At 49.6% G+C, this 22,922-nt stretch overlaps 4 protein-coding genes across 7 annotated transcripts; 2 read left to right on the top strand and 2 right to left on the bottom strand.

Annotated features, from left to right (window-relative positions):
• Nucleotides 1-96: 96 nt before the first annotated feature.
• Nucleotides 97-10,280, top strand: P2RX5 (purinergic receptor P2X 5). 3 transcript variants are annotated; one of them, XM_041423094.1, is made up of 12 exons: nucleotides 97-277; nucleotides 2,929-3,079; nucleotides 3,437-3,508; nucleotides 4,443-4,518; nucleotides 4,849-4,945; nucleotides 5,303-5,383; nucleotides 5,875-6,013; nucleotides 6,597-6,733; nucleotides 6,984-7,077; nucleotides 7,571-7,636; nucleotides 7,976-8,058; nucleotides 8,422-10,280. In XM_041423094.1, the coding sequence occupies exons 1-12, from the start codon at nucleotides 141-143 to the stop codon at nucleotides 8,495-8,497; spliced, it is 1,209 nt and encodes a 402-aa protein (XP_041279028.1). In that variant the 5' UTR covers nucleotides 97-140; the 3' UTR covers nucleotides 8,498-10,280. The 3 variants fall into 3 exon arrangements, with proteins under 3 accessions (XP_041279028.1, XP_041279027.1, XP_041279026.1); XM_041423093.1 differs by having other exon boundaries at nucleotides 3,437-3,556; XM_041423092.1 differs by having other exon boundaries at nucleotides 3,437-3,613.
• Nucleotides 10,281-10,864: 584 nt separating this feature from the next.
• On the bottom strand, nucleotides 10,865-11,519 carry EMC6 (ER membrane protein complex subunit 6). The gene has a single exon (XM_041422872.1). The coding sequence runs from the start codon at nucleotides 11,371-11,373 to the stop codon at nucleotides 11,041-11,043; it is 333 nt and encodes a 110-aa protein (XP_041278806.1). The 5' UTR covers nucleotides 11,374-11,519; the 3' UTR covers nucleotides 10,865-11,040.
• TAX1BP3 (Tax1 binding protein 3) lies at nucleotides 11,514-15,348 on the top strand. Its single transcript, XM_041422871.1, has 4 exons — nucleotides 11,514-11,607; nucleotides 13,072-13,191; nucleotides 13,464-13,541; nucleotides 13,765-15,348. The coding sequence occupies exons 1-4, from the start codon at nucleotides 11,569-11,571 to the stop codon at nucleotides 13,900-13,902; spliced, it is 375 nt and encodes a 124-aa protein (XP_041278805.1). The 5' UTR covers nucleotides 11,514-11,568; the 3' UTR covers nucleotides 13,903-15,348.
• Nucleotides 15,349-15,635: 287 nt separating this feature from the next.
• Nucleotides 15,636-22,656, bottom strand: CTNS (cystinosin, lysosomal cystine transporter). Of its 2 annotated transcripts, none has more exons than XM_041422869.1 (11): nucleotides 22,462-22,656; nucleotides 22,051-22,124; nucleotides 21,191-21,269; nucleotides 20,552-20,636; nucleotides 20,360-20,463; nucleotides 19,252-19,383; nucleotides 18,440-18,539; nucleotides 18,226-18,345; nucleotides 16,997-17,167; nucleotides 16,679-16,796; nucleotides 15,636-16,337 (listed from the first exon to the last, which is right to left on the bottom strand). In XM_041422869.1, the coding sequence occupies exons 1-11, from the start codon at nucleotides 22,638-22,640 to the stop codon at nucleotides 16,207-16,209; spliced, it is 1,293 nt and encodes a 430-aa protein (XP_041278803.1). In that variant the 5' UTR covers nucleotides 22,641-22,656; the 3' UTR covers nucleotides 15,636-16,206. The 2 variants fall into 2 exon arrangements, with proteins under 2 accessions (XP_041278803.1, XP_041278804.1); XM_041422870.1 differs by lacking the exon at nucleotides 22,462-22,656 and adding an exon at nucleotides 22,294-22,332.
• Between the last annotated feature and the right edge of the window lie 266 nt (nucleotides 22,657-22,922).

Below are 22,922 nucleotides of genomic sequence, written 5' to 3'. Positions count from 1 at the left end.
GAGCTGCTGCCGGAGAGCTGCTGAGGGAGGAGGAGGAGGAGGAGGAGGAGGAGAGCAGGGCTGGTGTGTCAGGTTTCCATGCACTGCACGTGTGGGTGGTGCGAGCTCTGCCTGCTCCAGCCACCGAGCGAGCTGGGAGCATGGGGCAGGTGGCTTGGAAGGCTTTATTTCTGTCTCTTTTCGATTATAAAACGGAGAAATACGTCATTGCCAAGAACAAGAAGGTCGGGGTCCTCTACCGAGTGGTGCAGCTCTCCATCCTGGCTTACCTGGTGGGGTAAGGATCACCCTCTGCTTCATGCTTTGCTGTGATAAGGATGGGTTTTGCTGTGATAAAGATAATTTAGGGTACTCTGCATGCAGTGACAGCCTGCTGTACCTCCTGATTTCAATGCAGATCATCAGACAGGTTTATACAACTGCATTTTGTAGTGTCTAATAGGTTATATCTGATTTTTCATCTGCTAGGGATGGCTAGATTCAGCTCTACCTTTCAGATTAAGGTCGGGTTAAAAATAGACCCAGTGACTATGGCTTTGTACTGCATTATTCATGCCTTTATTTCTATATTTTGTGGGAATGGTGCCAAACCCTACTGCTTGACTCCTTAGGAAAAATGAGCATTATTATCCCTGATGCTGAGCCTTGGGGCACACCTGTGCTTTCTGCACAGCATCATGACCTGCTCAGGTGCAGATGGGAGGGAAGCAAGCAGAAAATGGGAGATTTCTGTGCTGGAGTGGGCTGCAGCAGCCGGGCTGTGGGGGCTGAGGCAGCAGCAATGTCAGCTGCTTTGCATTCATTCCAGAGCAGGGCAGCTTGGCTCAGGAACAGCCTGGGAAAGGCCCAGTTCTGCAGCACACTGGTCACACTGGTGTGTACTGGGCACAGGGATAGCCCCTGCAGGCTCAGACCTGGAATTATCCAGCCTGTGCTGTCGATTCTTGAGTTTCTGAGGCTTTTTAGATTGTGACACCCAACTGTCCCCTCACTGTCTGTGCCTCTGGTCCCTTCACCTTTCCCACACCTCGTGTTTCCACTGATTAAATATAGCAGAGTCATTTTTACGCGCTGGGTGTATTTATAGAAAGCTGTGCAGCCCCAGAGCCTGCTCCAGAGAGCAGAGCAGCTCCCCAGCAGTCTGGCACGGGCTGGCTGAAGGAGGAATCCTGAGAGAGCATTGCTGAGGGCTGACAGGGATACAGCACTGGTTTTCCTCCTTTGGCATCTATGGCCTCTTGCAAACCCCTGGCACTGTCACTGCTGGTCCCTGCAGTGACCCCTTTGTGCTTGGGGCTTGCAGGATCTCGTCCCTGTTCACAGGCTGGCTTGGGGTGGGGATCATCCAACACTTCTGGCCTATTTCTGGGATGCAGCTGCCATTGCTTCATTGATTCACTGCAGGAAATCTGCAAGGATCTGCTTCTGAGCCCTCCTGGGAGAGGAAATCAGTGTTCTTGGGACAAGGGGAGAGTAGGAAACTTCCCAGGGTGGGGGTGAAAAACAAGGTTCACTCTCCTGTAGAAATGTAAAAGTTTAATAATGGACAGCAGGAGACAAAGAAAATAAAGCAAACAGTTCAACGGCCAGGTGCCTCTTGGCATCCCACCAGGAGCACCCTGGCCATTTCAGAAACAACCTTTATTTACCATTTCTATTGCATCAGCCTGTTGAATGTTAATAAACAACTATGCATATTGAAACTTTCCCCCCAAACCAGTTAACATGTTCCAAGAATTGTTTGGCATGGCCCATCCTCAGGGCTGCCTTTTTAGAGCATCTGCATTTCTTGGTGGTGGTTTTAGTCCATTCTTATCATCACCTCCAGTTTGGGCTTTGGTCCATACTTTCTGCTGATGGTAAATGTTGTCAGTTGGCATATCAATAGCAGGGGTCTTCTTCTTGTGTTCACTGAATGTTATCCCAACCAAGCAGGCAGTTTAACACAAGAATGCTTATATCAGCTATTTCATTACCCTCACAGAAATATAAACTATAAACCCCAGTTCCTAAACAGGAATAAAAACTATATCTTTATAGCAAAGTTACTTTGACATTATACACATAGCATCCATTTAAATATTTGTGAAAAGGCAATATTATAAGTTGTATTTATAGCAGTGTGCAGTGTTCATGTGCAGGTTTGTCACACGTGGCAGGTGAAGGGCTGTGTGCCACCAGTGCTGCTCAGCCCCTTCCCCTCCCTGTGGGCAGAAGAGCCTGAGAAGGGGAGCTGTGCCACAGATTCAGCCTCTCTCCCTCTCCCAACCCTCAGCTTCTTCAAGGGTGACTTATTGTCCTGGCAGGTGATGTTAGCAGTATTGTGGGGGAGCTGGAATTGTTTCATTTGAGCCAGGGGTTTTCACCCAGGGAAATGGAATTCCTGCTGCTTCCAGTGGAGAGGAGGAAGCAAAGCCTTTCCCTGGATGGCTCAGGAGCTCTCCCAGGGTGCAGCCAGGCTGTTTCCATCACCCTGGCTCACAAAGGAGCTGGATCCAGCTGGGAATATCCCCTGCAGGGTTCTGCCAGGCATCCCCAGCTCAGCTGCAGGGGCTCCATCTCCCAGGCTGCTCTGTTGCTGGCTGGCAGCTCGGTGTCTGTGTGCTAAAGTGAGAATTCTGCACTTGTGAACCTGCAAAAGCCTCTCTTGTTTTCCATCTTGAGAACGACACAGCCCTGCTCTTCCTTTCCCTTTCTGAGGTTGCTGAGTGTAGCACAGATGGAGGCTTTGGTTTCTTACCTCATGACCTGTTATTACACATTCCTCCACTGTTGGCAAGCACAGCTCATGTCCAGGAGTTTATCCTTTATTTGCAGTAGCAATTGCAGAGGGTTTGGTGTCAGTGGCATGTTTTGATTTGACCTCGGTGTGAATTTCTCTGTCTGACTCGTTCCCTGACCGCCCCTAACGCTGCTGTGTTCACACAGGTGGGTGTTTGTGGTCAAGAAAGGCTACCAGGACACAGACACGTCCCTCCAGAGCTCTGTCATCACCAAGCTGAAAGGGGTGGCCTTCACCAACACCTCGGAGCTGGGGGAGAGGATTTGGGATGTTGCAGACTATGTCATCCCTCCCCAGGTTGGCATCACCCCCTGTGGGTGCTGAAGTGATCTGTCCTGGTCTTCCCTGTGAATTAGCAGGAGCTGGGATACAAGAAAGTGATGCTGGAAGGGGTTTTCTGGTTTTAGTTTTTTATTTGAGATGCTGGGGGTGCTTTGCCTCCCCCCAGGACCGTGGGCTGGCTCTCATGGTTGTGTGTGCACCCACAGTGTGAGGGAATTCATCCAAACAAATATCCACACAAAGGGTGATGTTGTATCTCAGCCTGAAAAGCCGTGGGGAGAGGGGGTTGCTCTCTTCTGAAGAGAGCCTCACGCTTCTTAGTACAAATACTTGAAAACTAAACCAATTTTTCTAACTCTTTGTTTATTGCAGGGTGAAAGTGTCTTCTTTGTCATGACAAATCTGATTGTGACCCCAAACCAGAGACAAGCCACGTGTGCTGAGGTAGGAAGAACTGAGCCCCTTGATCCCCAGACCCCTGCAAAACCGGGGGTAAGAACTGACAGAGGACACTTCTGGAGCAACAAAGAAAGGAAGGATGAAAGACAAGTATTTTTTCCTGTAGTGTAAAAGCTCAGTGTGGGAAATGACTGTAAACCTGGGAGGCTCAGCTGTCTGAATTTCCAGAGGCATTGATCATGCAGAGCCTTCCTGACTTTAGGTGGTGTTGAATTTCTGCCCAGCTGGAGATGAGACCAGGCAGTGATTGCTCAGGGTTAGAAAAGGCCCTGGCAAGACAACTTTGATGTTACTCATGGTAGTTATGGGGAGAGGAGCCTTTTTAAGAGCCCCATCCTGGAAAGTGCTGAACATTCAGGCTCTGGTTACCTCCCAGCACCTTCCAGAACATGCCCTGAAGGCCAAAGGCATGAGGTGCTTGTGTCATGTGGAATATCCTCTGTGGAGGTGTTTGGAGTGAGCTGGAGCCCGGGGAGGAGGTGTGTGGCTGTGCAGGAGTGCTGTGCATGGAGCAGATGGATTTTTGTCCGTGGAGCAGATGGATTTTCCGTGTCACACCGGGGACACAGCTGGCTTGGTCAGGGCACTGCTGTCCTCTGGTGGCCCTGCAGCCAGGACAGGGGCACATTTGGGCCAGAGAACTTTGGCTTAGATCCAAGGTAGGGTTATCTTAAAGCAAAGTGGCCTCCTGCCTGGTTTTGGTGAGTACTGATGTTTTTTTTTTTTCAGTCTGCCCCTCTCCAGACTGAGCAGAACCCAAATTGGGAGGGTGTGGCTGAATCCTAGTGGTGGGATATGTTTGCATGACCCCCAGTTACCGCTTCAGCTGTGTGGTTTTAGTGCTCACACAAATCCCCCCCACTTTCCCTGGCTCTGGTGTCCTGTCTCACTGTCACTTGTGTCCTTTTCCCCTCTGCAGAGTGCCAGCATTCCCGATGCCCTGTGTGACAAGGACACGGACTGCCTGGAAGGGGAAGCAGTGGTGGCTGGCAATGGTAAGGGACATGTCCCTGTCTGAGCTGTGTCTGGTGTCCCTCAGAGCCCTCAGCCTGGGTACACCCCCCAAGTCTCGGATTCCAGAGAGCAACAAGGCCTTTCTTTCCTTTCTTCTCTTTTATTAAGATCCCTGCCTTGCTTACAGCTCTGTGCTGGCTGGGCCAGGGAACCCCGGGCTGCTCAGAGGCACAACAAGAGGGTGTTTGTTCCAGCTGAGAGGCCCTTTCACAGCAGGGAGGAGAGGGAAAATCCTCTATTTTCACGTGCCCTGTAGGCAAGGAGAGGAGGTGACTGCTTGGTGTGACCTTTTCTGTGCTGTCTGCTCACAGGGGTTAAGACTGGCCGTTGTTTGAAAGACAGGGGCAGCACCAGAGGGACTTGTGAGATACTGGCCTGGTGCCCAGTGGAGAAAAGATCCAAGCCCAAGTACGTGTCTGGTTTCCAAGCTTGGGTTGCTTGGCTTGCCTGTCACCCAGGGCAGTTCCTGTGTCCCCTCTGCTTGGGTGCTTGCTGGAATGTTGGCTGTTCAGTGCAGGAGGGGGCTCTGCAAGGCCCCCCCCAGCAGGACTGGCCCTCTGCTCCCCCTGCTCCTCTCCCTGGCTGCTCCCAGCTGTCCCCTGGACCTGCACGCTCCTCACCAACCCCTTGCTGGCACTGTGGGGGAGGTGGCACAGCTGGCCTGGTGCCATCCAACCTGTTGGATAAAGCTGCTTCTAAAATGGCAATTCAAGATTTCACATGTGGGCAGGGGACAAAGACAGAGAACAAACCCTTCTCTTCCAGGAAACCACTTCTGGGCAGCGCAGAAAACTTCACTGTTTACATCAAGAACTCCATTCGCTTCCCCAAGTTTAAGTTCTCCAAGTAAGTGCCACAGGTTCCTGAGCTGCTCCTGCTCAATAGATACTCCCCCTCCTCCAGAAAAATAAAGTGCCTGGACAAGGCTGGCAAAAAAAATGCAAATTAAAAAAATATTAGTTTGCCTTTGCTGCTGCAATGTGAAAAGACTAAAGCAGTGTAGAAAAGTGCATGTTCTGGCTCTTGTCCTGAACTTAGATTTCAAGAATTGTACTGTTTTCCCTTGAGAAAAACAGGTGGCCCTGGAGCAGCCTGGCAATCTGTTCTGTGTGAGTCCTTTCTTGAGCCCAGATTCAGCTGGCCTAGTAATTTCCTTGCCAGGATGTAATTTTTGGGGGACAGACTGCTTTCCTCAGGCCAGCAGCAGAGACACCCTCATGGTGACCCTCATGTGCACAGAGGGTGTTGGAGCAGCCTCTTGTCTCTGCAGTCCTGCTGCAGGCTCTGAAGGAAAAAAAGAAGGAGCCAAGGTGGATTTCCCTGTTTCCTACGTGCAGGATGAATGTGCTGGCAACTAACAACGAGTCCTACCTGAAGAGCTGTCGGTACAGCCAGGAGCATCCCTACTGCCCCATCTTTGTGTTGGGCAACATCGTCCGCTGGGCTGGGGGCAACTTCCAGGAGATGGCCTCGGAGGTAGGAGTGCCCCGGGGCTCGTGGGTGCTCCCAGCTGGCTCACTGCTCACTGGGAGGCTGTGAGGAGTCACTGCCCAGGGAGCTGCCTCCTGCACTGCACTGCAGAGGTGCCAGTGCTTAAAGTCAAACTGGTCCCATTTATCCTGTCCCCAGGGAATGGGGGCTCTCTAAAACAGCTGGTTGGGTCAGTGATTTCTATTCAGGGCTGCCCAAAGTGCTGCTATGCCAGCAGGGATTCTTTGTTTAATTTCAACATTACTACAGCGTTGGTTTAAACCCAGAACTCTGGAAATCCACCCCTGCATAAAAGATCACCTTCCCCACTGAAGTGTGGAATGGAATGAAATCAATGTCCTGGGATGAGACATCTCAGGATACCAGCACAGGGAGAAGTGGGGTTGTAGAGTAATAATGGGATTAATGTCACACACCTGAATCCCAGGCAGGATTGTGTGTCCCCTTGTTTGACCAGAAGTGCAGCTGCTTCTTGCCCCTGGGGAAAACCTGCCCAAGGGTCTGACAAACTTGAAGACACTTTAACTGAACTGAGCTTAAACAACTCACCCTGTCTCTCTCTTTTAAGGGTGGTGTGATAGGAATTCAGATTGAATGGAACTGTGATCTTGATAAAGCCCCTTCTGAATGTAATCCTCACTATTCTTTTAGCCGGCTGGATAACAAGTCTGCAGAAACCTCCATCTCTTCTGGGTACAACTTCAGGTGGGTACAGAGGAGGCCACAATGCAGAACAAGCTGGGCTGGGCTGCTTGGGCTTGCAGGTGCTGGAGGTTGGCAGTGGAGTGGCACCAGCCTGTGCCAGGCACTGCTGCAGCCGAGCACAGAGCGCTGCAGAGGAGGGAGGGAGGTAGGCAGTGCTAAAGCTGGCTTTGATAAAGGAACAGATCTCCTGGAAGGGATGAGAGACTTCAGAGGGGCAGGTGGAATTAAGGCCAGCATTGCTGTCTCCCAGGTTTGCCAAGTACTACCGGGATGCTCAGGGGGTCGACTACCGGACGCTCATTAAAGCCTACGGAATCCGCTTCGATGTGATGGTGAACGGCAAGGTGAGGGCAGCCAGGGTGTCCCAGAGCCTGCAGAGAAAGGAAGTGGGGGGAGGCAGCTCTGAGGTGAGGACAGCCTCTCTGGTTTGTTGTAGGGAAAGGCTTTTCCCATCCATCCATGTGGAGCTAATCTCCATGTAAGAGAGATCACCTGCAGTGCAGCTGAGCCTGCACCTCCTCTATTAAAACCAGGCTCGTGTAAAGCCCAACAGAAATAAATGTGCCCTAGAGACTTTTTCCACATGCAAGCACTGCAGAGAGAAAAGTAGCCTAATCCAGGGATGATGCAAGCTCAGAAATGCAGCCAGGGACAGTCAGATCTAAGACACAGAGACCTTCAGCCTCCAAGATTGCTCACTGCAAATCCCCCGTGGTTGTGCCTGGGAACAAAATGCACCCAGGGGCAGCAGCAGCTTCCCCAGGGCAGTACCACACCCTTGAGTTTGTTTTGTGGGTTGTTCTCTCAGTGGTGACTTCATGACCTTTGTTCTTCCAGGCAGGGAAATTTAACATCATTCCCACCATTATCAATATCAGCTCGGGGCTGGCACTCATGGGAGCTGTAAGTGAATGTTTTGTGTTAAAGTAACCCCAGGGGACCCAGACCCCAAATGGGATGAGAATGGGATGGGGGGCTTAAATCTTCTCCAGCAGAATCTTTACTACTCTGACTACTCAGCCAGGTGTGTCTGTGTCCTGTCTTAAAAGCATTTGTTAATAAACCTGGTATTCTAAACACCCCCACAGCCTGTATATTATATGTACCTACCCTGGAAAATGCATGGAGAATGAAGGCAAACAGTTTCTACAAGTTATCCTTTCATTCATGTTCATTTCTAATGAGATCAGAACACTTCCTCTTCCGTTTCAAAGATAAAACCCAAGTTCTTTCCTTTTGCAGGGAGCTTTCTTTTGTGACCTGGTGCTGCTATATCTGATCAAGAAGAGCAACTTTTATCGAGGCAAAAAGTATGAGGAAGTCAAGTAAGTGGGCCTGGCTTTGTGTTAAAAATCATGCCTTTTTGTTAAGAGTGTTAGAAATAGGAGATAGAGGAGCACAGTTCCATGGAAATATATTCTTCCAAATGATTTTGGCCAAGTTATTGGCTTCCTCTGTAATTCCTTGCTGCAGTGAGCTGGGGAGCAAAGGCAGCTGCTGTGTCATGGTTGGACTGGCAATGGCTTTGTGCTAATGACCGAGGGTGGAATTGGGGCAGCTCCAAGAGCCTCGTGGAACTGAGATGTGGAGGGGCCTTTGGGTAAGGTGACACAGGCCTGGCTGGGAGCATTTTTGCCTCCTGAAACAAACCCAGGCTGCTCATCCTGTCCCTGTGCCTGTTTCCCCAGGTCCAACTCCAGGAAATCCTTGTCGAGCCCTACGCTGAACGGGAATCAGAGCCCGGAGCAGCTCGATGGGCTCTAGGCACAGCTGGACTCCTGCTCCAGGAAATCCACACAGGTGTGGCATCACACCAGCACTGGGAGGTGGACATACCCCAGATCAGACCTAGTAAGATCAGGATTTCCAGAGGAAGAAACCTTCTCTAAAGACTGCATTTCTTCCCTGAGATTTCTCTGGGATCCTGAGTTTGCAACGTGTGTCGTCACTATGGATTTATAAAAGGATTTTTATAAAAGGACAAAGAAGGCACCAAAAGAATGTTTTTGTATCCACTGATAGATATATCTGTACTTATGCCAATAGCCAGTGCTGTCCTGTGGCTGTGCTTTGCTTCCACGTGGAGAAAAGCTGTGATGGGAGCACTTTGGGAAGGGCTGAAGCTGAAACCCAACCAGTCTCCTGCTCTGCTGCCGTGGCAGTCACTGCCTCCAGCTCCTGCCTGGGTGATGTGACATCAGCTGTGAAGCAGCAGGACTGCTCTGCTCAGGAAATGCAGGGAAATGTGGCACTCTGGAGCAGCTCTTGGGGCTGGGGAAGGGGCTGTGATCCTGCAGGGGTGAGGCAGGGGGGGACAGTCACCCTTGTGGGGGCTGATGCACTGAGAAGCAGCGTGGCCCTGGGAGCACCTGCACAGCTTCTGCCTCCTTCCTTCAGTGCCTGCTCTCATTTGCTCAGGACTGTCCTTGCTGCATCACTGCCTGATTTCTCATGGTGGGCAGGTCTGGATGGGCACTCAGAGCCTCTGTTTCTCACAGCACCCTGGGCTGTGCTGCAGACTGAGAGGGCAGCTCTGCCAGGGCCACGGGCTGGGCCAGCCTCCTCCAAATACAACAGCAAGGAAAGTTAGAATGTGTCTGCCTGCTACTTCAGCACCAGTGACCTCCAGGAAATACAAGTGCTTGTCTCTCAGCAGAATCAGTCTCTCCCTGCAGCCCATTTGGTCCATTTATCTCATGTGAGGATGTAACTAATCTCAGAAAAGGGCTTAAGGAGTATCATTGTGTTCTGTACATGCTGCCCCATCACCCTGACTGGGAGCTGTCCTGATGAAGATTAAATGTTTTTGTGCATGCTTTGAATACCAAAAGTTAAAGGGCTCCTGCTGCAGCATCTGAGGGTGGCATCAGGGAGCTGCTGCCATTGAGTGGCTGCACAAATGGCACCAGCAGCTGCACCCACCTCTGCTTTAACTTCTTTAAGGTTGTTACTGTGAGGTACAGCTTCATCCTAAATTAAAATTCACCTCTGTTAGCAGTGGCAAACTCTGAACCCAGTCACTGACAGCAAACCCCACCCAGTCTAGCTCTCCCCCTCTGCTTCTGTGTAGTGAGCTAAAGATGGGGCTAGAAAATAAATTAAACACTGGAGCTCATTTAGGATAAGCTGTGTACCTTCGGTGCTCTGATCTCATCCAAAGCCTTCTCTCCATGTCAGAAGTCTCCCCTCAAGGCAAACACAAGTCACTGCACAAGAGTTCCCACCAGGCTTTTGACTGTCAGGGCTTAATTGGAGTTGAGTAATTTCTAGATGGTGAAACACACAGTGAACCCCTGTGTGACATCAGGGCCTGGCACAACTCCTGGCAAGCAAGCAGCTCCTCCTGATGTGCAAAGCTGACTGTGCTCTGCTGAAACCATTGTTTTAACTTGCCAAAACATCCTCCTGTGAGAGGACCAAAGCTATTTCCTGAATCTAAGACTCCAGGTCTCCCAGACCCCCTAGAAGGTTTCCTTTCTTTAGACTCTGTAACACAACTCCTACAACCCCTGCTGTTAATAAAACATAACCAGATTCCTTCTCAGGAGCTCATTTCTTGACTTTGACTTTTTTTTTTTTTCCTCCTTGTGTTTCATGTTCAGCAATAAAATGTGTCACTTTAGGCCAGTGCTCCCTGGGAGTGTTCTGTAAGTGTTTTTTCAGGTCATATCTCCTTCTCTTGGAGATAGTGATGTGAGCACATCAATGAATCACTTATTTTTGCAGGAACAGGGCTATAGGAAAGGAAAATAGGAAATACCTGGATGGTGGGTGATGGATTTATCCCCTTTTGTGGCTTTTCTGGAGACCAGTGACAAGCACCTGTGACAGTGCCATTTACTGATGGCAGTCAGGGAAGAGAACATTTGCATGTATGCTTCTGTTCCAAACCTTTACATCCACTTAATTATTTTCTTTTGCCAGCAGAATTATTTTAAAATAATTTCATTATTTCAGGGTTAGTGCTCCAGTATTTGTGTTAGGGACAGGCAGCACATCCAGAGGGGATTATAACTGGTGTGTGTACCCAAACCACAAAGGATACAAGGGACTATATGAATCAAACCCCACAGCCTGCTCTTAGCGACAGAAATTACCCCTTAACAAGGACACAAATACAGGAGGCATCCAAACGGTGCTTCACATTCAGTTTAATTAGAACAGTGCTACTGATTAATTCGTACTTGGACATAATTTACCAACGGCATTAACGACACGAGCCACGGACGACAGTTTGGAAAGTGAGCCGGCCTATTGTGTAGTGACTTTTGGCAACAGTCCCGCAGCCCCGGTAGCGGCGGAGCCGCTCAGTACACGTGAACCATCCCGTACAGGAAAGTCCAGAACAGGACGTAGGTGAAGAGCCCTCCCACGAGCCCCCCCGTGAACAGCGGCCTCCGCGACTTGAAGTACTTGTTCCACCGCCGCCCGGCTTTCAGCACCAGCAGCACGGAGAGGAGGACGGAGGCCAGGAAGTAGAAGATGAAGCCGTGCAGGCCGGTGAGGCCGAGGATGCCGGCCGTGGCGCCCGACAGGGCGGACACCGAGGTGCGGCAATAGTCCAGGATGGCCGCGTTGCCCCGCACCGCCGCCTCGCTGATGAACTGCGGCCCCTCGCGCTTGGCCACCACGGCGGCCATGGCTCCGCGCCGGGCTCGGGCACCTCCTCGCTCGCACCGACACTGAGGTGAAGCAAACACGCGCTGTACGAGCCCGCCCGCCCTCAGGCCGCCGGGAGAGCCCCGCGGGCCCTCCCGCCCGTCCTGGCGGGGAGCAGGGGGCGGGGCCGGGCGAGGCGCTTTTGTTCGGGTGGCGGCGGCGGCGACGGGGCGGACATGGCGTTCGTACCGGGGCAGCCGGTCACCGCCGTGGTGGTGAGCGGGCACGGGAGGGGCGGGCACGGCGCTCCTACCGGGGCAGCCGGTCACCGCCGTGGTGGTGAGCGGGCACGGGAGGGGCGGGCACGGCACGGCGTTCGTACCGGGGTAGCCGGTCACCGCCGTGGTGGTGAGCGGGCACGGGAGGGGTGGGCACGGCGCTCCTACCGGGGCAGCCGGTCACCGTTATTCCGGGGATACCGTGCCGGGGGCTGCTGGCGGGGATGGAGAGCGGGATGCCGGTGCTGCCCGGGCGCTGTCACGGGCGGAGGTGCCGTCCCGGGGCAGCTCCGGTTCGCGGGTGTGTGGAAGGAGCGGGCGAAGGGTGCGGACGGGGACGCGGGTGCCGGTGCCTCCCGGTAGCGCCCTGCGGGCTGTCGGAGGTCCCCGGGCAGCTCCGGTCCGCCGGCGAAGGGCGCGGCCGCTCGGTCCGTAGCGCCGCCGGCCCCGGTTGTCGCTCCCCGCTGTCAGATTCTCCGCTGTCCGCGATACCGGGTGGGAGAACAGAGGGGAAACTCCGCCGGGCGGAGGGAACGACCCCCGGCCGGGGCTGCTTGAGAGAAGAGGGAGCGGAGCCGCCGAGACGCGCGTTCTCCCGGTACCGGGACCGTGCGTGCCAGTCTCGGTGCGGATCCCCCTCTGAGGGCAGCGGCAGGATAAGCACCTGCTCGTCTGGGTGGGGTTTAGGAAGCAGAGCTTTTAAATGAGATAATGGCTTTAATCAGCACGCAGTGCGAGTGAGGATTTGTGCTTTCCCCTGGCTGTGACTGGGATGTGCTTGGCTGGGTGGCCCCAGCTGAGGACGCGGGTGTTTGGAATCCAGGGATGTTGGAATTCAGCGGGGAAGTTCAAGGTCTGTGTGACGGGGCTGCGAGAGGAAAATCGCTGAATTGTTTGGGTTGGAAGGCACCCGTGAAGGTCATCTCATCCACTCCTCTGCAGTGAGCAGGAACATCTTCCATTAGATAGGGTGGAAGCACCTTTTGAGAGGTTATTGTGTCAGTTAAGACCGTGGCTTTTCACCCTGGCTCAGGAATTGCACCAGCTGGCATTTCTACAATGCTGACATAATGCACAAAGCTGCTCAGATGCCTTTGTGCATCGGGCAGTGAGGAACCTGCCCCGGGATACAAAAGTTATGCTGAAAAAGAACCATCCTAATAATAGGTTGTTATTTGTGCTGATAGGACTAGCAGGAACATAAGGCATGTGGATAACGAGCAAGATGAGGCTGGTCATGAGTGACTGCTGCTTATCAAGGCATGAGTCATGTTTACAGAGAGCTGCTCTGGTTTTAGTGCTGTTCCTTTCTATTTCTGGGCAGGCAGGAGAGCTCTGAGTAATTGAGGGGCTGGGCTGTGTCGTGGGATCTCTGTGAAAGACAGTCTAACTGGATCTGAAGTATCAGTGTCTGAAATGCACTCGTCACAACTCAGCTATTTGATCTCTTTCTCTTTCCAGCAAAGAATTGAAATACATAAGCTTCGTCAAGGTGACAATTTGATTCTGGGATTCAGCATTGGGGGTGGCATTGATCAGGATCCTACTCAGAATCCTTTCTCTGAAGACAAGACTGACAAGGTCAGACAATCTTCTTCTGTAGCAATTCCCTCTCCCAAAGGCTGAGCTACCCAAATCATCATCTGCCCTCTGCCACAGCTCATCTCTTGCCCCATTATCACTTGCAGCCTGAGTTATTCAAGTGACTTCTCCACCTTCTCTATTTTCCAGCATTGCACAAGCCTGTTTTTAACTAAAATCTCATAATACACTACAGAGGTTTGTTGTGTTTTCAGTCAAATGGCCTTGGATCCTCCCACATTTAGTAAATGAACACTCAATTTTTTTCCCAGGGTATCTATGTAACAAGGGTGACAGCAGGAGGCCCAGCAGAAGTTGCAGGACTCCAGATTGGAGATAAGATCATGCAGGTAAGCACCAAAATAAGACAGTACTGATGTAGTACCAGCTACTGTGTGCAGAGAAGAATCTGCTGGGGAAAATAATTTTCTGGGTACTTCCCAGGAAAGTTTGTGAGGTTTATAAATAAACTGAGCTGTGGCATAACCGTATCCACTGTGTGGTTCTGATGGAACAGTTACAGGACACCTGTGAGTCCCTGCACTTACCTCATTTTTTGGGGTTTTTTTCCAGGTGAATGGCTGGGATATGACAATGGTGACTCATGACCAGGCCAGGAAGAGGCTGACCAAAAGGAATGAGGAGGTGGTCCGGCTGCTGGTGACCAGGCAGTCCCTGCAGAAGGCTGTGCAGCAATCCATGATGTCCTAATCCATCATCCAGCTGGGGAGGGGGTGGGGAGGGAGATGTATAGATTGGTATCAAAGAAAGAAGCAATTATTAGACTGGAACAGATTGTCTGGAAGGAGTGCATATTCCTACCTGTGGTAAATGCTACTTTTTTATTTTATTTTCTTCTGGTGTAACTGGCAGTAGTGAAACAACACTCCCCTCAGCAGTGCTTCTCTAAAGTCTGCCCTGCAGGTACATGGCAAGACTTCTGTAGACATGGCTTTCAGGACAGGACAGACCCAAGTTATCTAAGAGCAACTGGAAAAGCCTTAACTTGCTCAGGATTCTTCTGTAGCACAAAAGCTTCCTATTTTAGGAGGAAATGTGGTTTCTGCTATGGGAGACCAGAGGGTTTGCTGTGCCTAAGCTTTTAGAAGGGAGCTGTCCTTTCCCCCCCACTACCAAATTCAAATGCTAGAGTTAAGAGCTGCACAGTGCTGTGGGGAGGAGCACTGTACTAATCCTTCACTGTGTGCAAGATAGAGAGTGGCTGAAGGGTTTGGGGCATTACAGTTTCCTGCAAAGATTCCCTGGACAAAGCAGCCTCTTCAGGCAAGGAACAACTGAGGAGCACACAAGTGTTAGATCAATGCCTGTGAAATACACTACAACTTCATGGACACTACAGTTCAACCTCAGTGGCAGGGTAAAATCTGACTTCTCCTTGTTCCCAATTTGGACCATTGGATGAATTGAGTTTAATTGAAAGGAATACTGAGCAGGAAACAAAACAATGTTCCTGAACTTACCAGAAATGCTGCTTGTAGCTGTAGAGTTTTCAGTCCTTCATTCCACTTCTATCAGACTTGAAATGGGAGGGATTTTGGTTTGTCTTGTAGAAGACTTTGCTTAAATCAGTGATTTATTGGATGGACGAGATGAATATGCCAGTAATTTTGCAGAAGTGCCTCTTGACCAAATTTAAACTTCTAGTAGGATACTAAGTGGTTTAAATCAGCTTGCCACAGGACTGAAGATTCTTCCTGCAACCCTAAGTCCATGATCTAGTATCCTGTGGTTTGTTAGCCAGTTAGCTTTACAATTATCCAAAACCTGGAGTTTTTAATCCTCCTCAGTTGATCTATACATATCTATAGTTTCCTTAAGCAGCCTTGGGGTAAGCTGTTGTAAATAGAGCACGAGGAGGTGGCAGACTAATTTATTCAGTACCTTACTGCTGTGCCATGTACTTTGTGATTGATGCATCTCAGACTGTTCTGTGCACACCAGCAGATGCCTACTTACCAGTTTTATATCTCTGGAATTACTACAGTCCTGCTTTAGAATTTTGTTACTTAAGAATTCAGTAGTAAATTATAAGTATTTCAAGTTGGAGTTATTTTTGTTACTATAAAGATACACTGCTATTTGTACTGCTTTTTTCACTTGATTTTACACTCAATAAAACAAAGTTGGTTTTCCTGAGCTGTTTCTCCTTACATTTAATAGTGCTACATCACTTGGGTGCCTCTAGCTGTGACCATTTTTGGCTCAAGGGTAGATTTTGGAATGACTGAGGTCAGTAAGGTCTGGTTTCACTGGTGGGGAACTGTCAAACCTCACCTGGGATCAAGTTTTCTTTATGTTGACACCTAGAAAGACACATTAGGTTCTAAGCATTGAAGCATAAATGCACAGATTCCCTTCTAATTACTTGTCTTAGCACCTTTGAAAGAGCTTTCAGTGAACTAAGAAGACAGCTTCTGTTTTTTAGGAAATTTATTTAATAAAGAGTTCAAATTGTAATATTTGTGCATTTGTTACCAACTCCATTACTGTGATGTACCACTGTGGTCAGCCTGAGTGGTGGTGGACTGTGAGCTGTCTGGGAAAGGTCAGCAGCAGCACTTGGATCCACAGACAGTCTTCAGTCATTACTTAAAGGTATTAAGTGGTTGCTTAAACAGTATCTCAGATTTTTGGAAGACAGAACTCTGCTCTTTGTGCTTCACCTCCAATCAGAAAGACATCACTTTGGTCTTTCTCTTCCCTATGGTTGGTGGAAAAAGAGCCATGTGTTGCTTGGACAGCTCCCTCTGAGCTGTGTGTGCAGCTCCAACAGGCACGAGTCCCCCATGTGCAGCTGGGAGCTTGCTATCCTTAAGGCATCTGGCAGCCAATGCTTGGCAAGGCAACAGTTTGTGTTCCAGCCCAGAGAGTATCAAGTCACAGACAGAGATCAGAATCAGTGTTTCTGGTAACTGGCAGCAAGAATCTTGAAACCCCTCAGACAGGGTAGGGCCAAGTTCAGTTTAAAGTTTGGGTCTCCACAAGTGAGGTTGGTTATTCACAAGGTTCATACCCTCGTCTCCTGTACAGGCAGTAGTGCTGGGCCATGAAAACAATATCAAAGATGATGGAGAAGACACCCAGGCCAAACTTGGTTGGATCTCCAAAGATTAACCTCCACTCATCTGTCAAACACAAAATTAGAGTTAAGTCTGACCCCTTAAGTGTAGTCTTAAGACCCTTTAGAGAAGTTCATGTCTATTACCTGGACTGCTCACACACACCTAAGACAGACTGCAGTGCACATCTTATGCAAAGCTAATTAATAACTGTTCCTGTGGTTTCTTCAGGATGGCTACTTCATTTTATATCTTGAGGGAATATGAACAGATCCTTTATCCTTCCTATAAGGACAGCTCTCCACAACACAGCACAAACATTCTGAGATAACCTGCTTTATATCTGCTATGTTGTGGGACTTCCCACCACATAAAGACAGGCTCCAGCATCTCAGTTCCAGGCTCACCATTGTTGTATGACTGCAGAAACATCTGGAGAAGGCTGAAGCTTCCCCCAGTGAAGTCCAGTAACACATTTCCAATACTCCATCCCTCAGTGCTCTTCCGACGGAAGTTCATGTAGGCCTGGGAGTGTGATAAGAAGTCAGAGTGTCATTCACAGGCATTTGGGATTGACTTTCAAGCTGCTTTCAGTACAATTCCACAGATTTGTCTCTATTAATAAGTAATCAGTGGTGGTTTAGTCTCTTCAGACTTTCAAGAGCACATACTGCAGGCTTAGGGTGGCAGGGATATGGAATGCAAGCAGAATAATCCAGATTTACCTGTGGAAAGTATTTGATCAGTGTGACTGCTAACTTAATGTAGGAGAAGCAGAACAAGAACTGCAGCCATGTCATCACCTCAGCTGCAGCCAGGAACAGCGTTGTGAAGGTGAAGATCCATGCAAGTGCCAGGAGTCCAACAACAACTTTGGATACTTTCTGACCTGCTCTCTGAAATAGAAATACATTTTCTATTTCTCAGATACATTTTGGCCAGGTCACACATCCCCAGACACAAAGATACAGTTTGCTCAGGACCCTGCAATGCTACAGTCCAAACCTGTTTTACCAGTCAGGCTGGTTTCACAGGAGAACTGTAAAATTAAGCAAGTGCTACAGCAACCAGCTGGAGGTTTGCAAGAGCTGATGAGCAATATTTATATAAATAATTTAAAACACTGCTGTCCCTGAGCAAGGGGGAACAGTATTCTTGAGTATTTATGGTGCATACACTACAACAAATCTCCAAAATTCAACCTGATGAGATCAAGAGTTCCTGTATGTGCAAAAGGCTGATGATATCATTATGGTAAAATATTTATGGTTGCTTTCTAATTCTTCCCTAGAAATTTCTGTAGTACCTGGCAATGATGACAGATGGGCTGTTACAGTTTTAGGTTTAGCATGACCAGAGGAAGAACCCCAAGAGAGAAACAGTTACTGTCTAGAGAAAATTGGCCTGTTCAGATGAGAGGTTTTTACAATGACAATCAAACAAAGAATCACCTGACTGGAACAATCAATGGGATTAAGTAAGAATCACTTGACTGTAACAATCAGTCTCACTTGAAAAGTGTGAATTATGAAAAGGCATTTACAGCTGTTTTAGGAAAGCAGCTGAAAAAACTGTGTTTGAATTGCAGGGAGTATCTAAAGTCCTATCACAACCTGAAGAATGCTCCAAAGAAACAGCAAAGCATTTGTGCTGTGAAGAGCTGTAATCTATGTGCTGGCTAGAGATCTGTTTGGGAACTTTATGAACTTGGCTGTTTGCCTCAGTTATTTTGAGTCCTTAAGGAGTTTACTTATAAATTTGGAACATCCCTGAGGCTGAAGCAGATAAGGTTAGCTCAGGAAAGCTGAAGGCAGCTGGACTGTGAAGCCTGGCTCCTGGAAAGGCCGGTGGAAGTGCAAGGAATTTGGGATTTTGGAGCCCAAATGGAGCAGGGAGGTGCCCGGCAGAGGGAGCTCTGGCAGAGCCCACAGGTGAGCCCAGCACCCAGACCCACCTCGTAGATGCAGCACTGAATGATGGTGAGGAGGGTCAGGGCTACTGCGTGGAGACTGAAGAAAACATCATTGATGGCCACAGGGTTCACCCCGCTGGGATAACTGACCAGGAATTCCTCCTAAAGGTAAGAGAAAGCAAAACCAGCCACGTGTCTTAACTCCCTTCTGCACATACCCACCCCCCAGCACGTGTTGGGAGAGAATCGTGCTCACCTTAATCAAGGGAATCCAGAAGAGCCCAACATTAAACACGCTGTATGCTATAAAACCAGTAAGGTTTAATGCTATGAAGTCAAAACTTAGTCCAACAACACTAGAGAAGAGGAAAAAAAAATAGAGAGAAACATGCATTAGAGAGTTACAGGCAGTTTCAGGGACAAATTGACCCTGGAATGTATTGATTTATAGCAGTTTCTGGTGTCAGCAAAAGCTTCAGACATTGTGACCACACAATGCTGCGAGTTCATCAGGAAGCTGGGTGAAATAACAGAGCTCTCATGGATCAATTGGTGTCTCTGCTCTTTAACTGCACCCCTCCATGAGCTCAGCCTGTCTGATAAAGCCCTTCCAGCCTGAATCCACAAAGAACAAGTACATCGTTGCCAGATCAAATAGTTTCATTCTCATATATGATAATGTTCCTACTTTGAGTCACTTAGCTAATAATGACACTACAAGGAGGTGTCTGAGAAACAGCTCTCAAGGCTGGTAATCTTTGACAGTGATCATCACAGCTGCCTCAGCCAGATGATTTACAACATGACACCAAAAGGAATGGGGAAGTCTCCTCTATCACAAATTCATGCTGGATGCCAAATCTTAGGATTAGGTGTTTATAGAATGCACTTGCTTTCCCTCTAACGTGCATATATAAAGTCTCACTGGGGCTGCAATTATTCAGACCCTACCTTTGCCTTTTTCCCCACTTTTCCACAGATAATTCCCAATAACCAAGACAGATGTAGCTGAAGCTATGAACACAATTTGCAGAAGTGCTTTAGTGACTTGCAAACACATCTCTTTACCTTTTCCGTCGCCAGTTCTCAAAGAGTTGAGGATAAAAGGAGATGGACCAGGCAACAAAATAGATCCAGCCAATCACCTCATCAGCATATCTCACTATGATGCTGTGAATCACTTGAAATTGAATCCTAGGCCTGGTGGTTAATGCAAGAAGAATCAGTTAATTCATGGTTTTTTTCAGGAGATTTTATCTTGTTCTGCTCTGAGAGAGGAAATAGAGTCCAGGTGTTGAGACAAGACAATAAAGATTCGGTTGGGTTCAGCTGAGTTGCTCCCCTTTTCATTTGTCACCTTGTTATGTTTGGGACACCTCGCACTCCCTGAGTCTTTCCTTTCCATCCTTTTACCATGGGAATGCTCCCAAAGGTCACTTTGTGCCTGTGGCTTCCACTCTCTCAGCACAGGGTCTGTTAGGCAAGAGCAGAGCTGCACTCCTCACCCTCGTGATCGTGCTGCCCTGTGAGCGTTCCACGTGCTTGCCTTGAGTTTCAAAAGCAGAAGCAAAACAAGGAAGTAAAACAGGAGCACCCTGTGGCTCACTAATATCTGAGCCACAGGCAAATACAATCCAGCTTTCTCCATCTGGACAGCCTTTTCCCAGGAGGGAGAACTGGCATCTGTGAGGAGAGGGCTCCCCTAAGTGACACACCCCAGGAACTCCAGAACAGCACCCCGCTGGACACTGACAGCCAAACCATCTGGACAGCCTTTTCCCAGGAGGGAGAACTGGCATCTGTGAGGAGAGGGCTCCCCTAAGTGACACACCCCAGGAACTCCAGAACAAATCCTGCACAGTAAGAACAGCAACCCCGCTGGACACTGACAGCCAAATGCTTCCCAGAGCAGAAAAGCTGACATGTGATCTTCATACATTTGGGAGGCATTATTAAAACAAGACTAAGGAGCCATGAGAACTCAGTCATCTTGTAATTAAATCTAAGACACCACTCTGCTTCTGTGCCCTCTATTTATCTGAGTACTTGGGGATTTGCTGCAGGGTTACCAATCCTCTTAACTGCATCCCACCCATGTCCCATTTAACTCCTAGGAATAGTTACCCAACTTTTTAGTAAGTAGAACAAAAAAAAAAAAACCAAAACAGTTTCTCACCCAGTTATATTGGAATTATTGGGATAAAGGTAAACTGTTACTTGTCCCACATCATCTGCTTTCACTTGGAAGTCTGCTTTAGTGTGACCTGCAGGGAACTGTACCTGCAAGGCAGAGCAGAGGGAAGAAAGGAGTTGCACCATAATAGCAGGAGCTTTTTGCATAAGGTTACAAGTCTGTGCTCTCACTTACCTCATCAGGAAGTTCAACAATGGTGCTGTGCTTTGAGGAGTGTGTAACATTAAGAGTTATCACCAGTGTCTCGTTTAGTGGAGCCCTGAGAAGGCAGAAAAAACAAGTTAGGCTGGTATCTGAGCTCAGGGGTTGCTTTGGGGCTGCAGGGGAGCATCTGCTCAATCCTCTCAGCAGTGAGCAGCCCACACACAACACAACCTGCCTCATACTCAGAGGAACCAGCACCAAACTGTGTGAGTATTGCACTGGCTCTTTTATCTGATCCAGTTATGGCCATATTGTAACTCCCTCTTCTCTACACCAGTGGCAAAGTCACCAAAAGATTCTGTCCTGTCCTGTCCTATCCTATTCTAGTGCTCATTACCCTTTGCTGAAACAAGGCACATGTACTTGGGGTGATGAAGGACAGAGATTACAGCAGAAAGATAAAACAAAACAAATAAAACCTTTCTAAGTGATACAGTCCTGCACAGCTTTCCTAAATAACTCCACTGAGCATTTGTCCAGGACGTGCTCCTTCTAGGAAATGCAAGTTTCTCTTAAGCATCAACTTTAAGAAAGGGAGGAAGTGTAAATTCACTTATGAAGGACAGCCCATGTTCCAAAGGGAAAGTAAGGCTAAAATCATAATTTTACCTCAGAGAGATAGTGACATTTGTTGAACTTCCACTTTCTAGAGAAACCACTTCAGGGACTGACAACACAATGGCTCCATCTGTGGGGGGGAAAAAAACACCCACACAAATCTCAATTACTATGAACAGCTCCTTCAGAAGAACAACCTACTTTTTTTTGTGCCATAGATATTTTACCCATTGGTTCCTGCAGTGTCAGAACAATCAGATAAGTACACATGATAAAAAGCAAAGGGGGAGTACAGCTTATTTCAAGGCAATCAAACTTAAAAAGAGAAGCAAATAACTGTCACTTGAACATGTTGCAAGGAAGTAATTTAAATGCTTGAAGTGTAACAAAAGTTCATCCCAAGGGAAGGTTATAGGGTACTGCAAACCCACCCTGGTTCTTGATGTGATCCTGGTGATCTAGGACTCACAAAAGCCCCAAATTTAATATAAAATTGTTTCTTGGGCCACAAATTCAATCCAAGTACCCAGACGTCCAAGAGAATGTACATGTACAGAAACAGAGAGAGACACAGGTTGTACAGGTTGGCCTGGACACTTTTTTTTTTTCCTATTGCCACATATTGCACAGTGTCTGTAAGAAGTTATGTGCAGAGGATCGGACTGCAGACTGCACAGACTGCACCCCAGGCGCTGTTCAATCTGCAGAAGTGATTTTGGAGCATGAGGTGCACAGCCTCAGTACAGTGTAGGAGCACAAGGAGCCGAGGTAAGGCGCGAGAGAAGAGCTGATGTGAAGCGTGGCACAGGTATCCCTGGAGAGATGCAAAGGGATAACTAAAGAGCTGCTCTTTTCCATCTCTTACTGGTCTGGAGCGCTGTGGGCCCAAGCTGGGCTGACCAAACACTCACCGCCAGGCCCCAGCAGCGCCAGCGAGAGGCTCAGCAGAGCGGGGAGCAGGCATCGCGTCCTCATGGTGGAAAAGCTGCAGAAAAAGCAGGGAGAAGCTTCCCTCAGCACCCACACAGCCCATCCCCTCCGCTGGAAGCCGCGGCAAGCAGCTCCCAGCGCAGCACCACGGCCCCCAGCCCGGCCGAGGGACCCTCAGCTCCCCTCAGAGGGCACCGATCTCCCCGTCCCGGGCACATCTTTACCTCAGCGCTGCTCCCGTGACGGACCCACCCCACCCCGACGCGCGGGACTACAAATCTCGGCAGCCCCCGCGCCCCCGCCAGACCCTCGCCGCTGGCGGCGCGCCGCGGTGCACGCTGGGACTTGTAGTCCTGCCTCCCTTTCCTCTGCGCTCCGGCGGATCGGGGTACCTGGTGCTTTGGAACGCGCCGCTGCCGAGGCAGTGGCACCGGGGAGCTGGCGGCAACCCACCGGCTTTAGTGCCCCGCGCTGTCCCGGTTCTTCCCTTTTCAGCTCTCACGTGAGGCGATCGCCTGTGGACTCCCCGCCCAGCGCCCACCGCGTCGCTGCGGCCGCCCCCGGGGGCCATCTTGGGTGTGGCGGAGCGGGCCCATGAGGGGGTCAGAGCTGTGAGCGGGGGGGACAGCGCGGGCACGGCGCCGTGGTGGTTTGGTTTTGATAAAAAGCGTGGTTTAAAGCAGCGCAGGTCAGCTGGGGAAGGGGAGGTTTGTCATTGTCACAGTGGACAGGGGTAGTGGCCGGGGAGCGCTGAGGGCAGGGAAGCACCTTCAGCCTGAGGGCGAAGTCCGGGTCGCGCTCCTGCCCCGTCCCTGGGAGCCCGCAGTGCGGCACCGGGAGCCGTGTGGGGCTC

This window comes from Onychostruthus taczanowskii, unplaced genomic scaffold (assembly GCF_017590055.1).
Source record: "Onychostruthus taczanowskii isolate IOZ18803 unplaced genomic scaffold, ASM1759005v1 scaffold75, whole genome shotgun sequence".
Classification (NCBI taxonomy): Eukaryota; Metazoa; Chordata; class Aves; order Passeriformes; family Passeridae; genus Onychostruthus; species Onychostruthus taczanowskii.
Note: the sequence above shows the minus strand (reverse complement) of the source record. Positions and strands in the feature narration are given on the sequence as shown.

Excerpts from the sequence above, each read along its gene's own strand:
- P2RX5 (XM_041423092.1), top strand. The coding sequence starts at position 141 with ATGGGGCAGGTGGCTTGGAAGGCTTTATTTCTGTCTCTTTTCGATTAT. Across the intron at positions 4,946-5,302 it reads GAGAAAAGATCCAAGCCCAA|GAAACCACTTCTGGGCAGCG; the intron begins GTACGTGTCTGG and ends CTTCTCTTCCAG. Across the intron at positions 7,637-7,975 it reads GGCTGGCACTCATGGGAGCT|GGAGCTTTCTTTTGTGACCT; the intron begins GTAAGTGAATGT and ends TTCCTTTTGCAG.
- EMC6 (XM_041422872.1), bottom strand. The coding sequence starts at position 11,373 with ATGGCCGCCGTGGTGGCCAAGCGCGAGGGGCCGCAGTTCATCAGCGAG.
- TAX1BP3 (XM_041422871.1), top strand. The coding sequence starts at position 11,569 with ATGGCGTTCGTACCGGGGCAGCCGGTCACCGCCGTGGTG. Across the intron at positions 11,608-13,071 it reads AGCCGGTCACCGCCGTGGTG|CAAAGAATTGAAATACATAA; the intron begins GTGAGCGGGCAC and ends TTCTCTTTCCAG. Across the intron at positions 13,542-13,764 it reads TTGGAGATAAGATCATGCAG|GTGAATGGCTGGGATATGAC; the intron begins GTAAGCACCAAA and ends GTTTTTTTCCAG.
- CTNS (XM_041422869.1), bottom strand. The coding sequence starts at position 22,640 with ATGGCCCCCGGGGGCGGCCGCAGCGACGCGGTGGGCGCTGGGCGGGGA. Across the intron at positions 20,637-21,190 it reads AATGTCACTATCTCTCTGAG|GGCTCCACTAAACGAGACAC; the intron begins GTAAAATTATGA and ends CTGCCTTCTCAG. Across the intron at positions 16,338-16,678 it reads TCTGCAGTCATACAACAATG|ATGAGTGGAGGTTAATCTTT; the intron begins GTGAGCCTGGAA and ends TGTGTTTGACAG.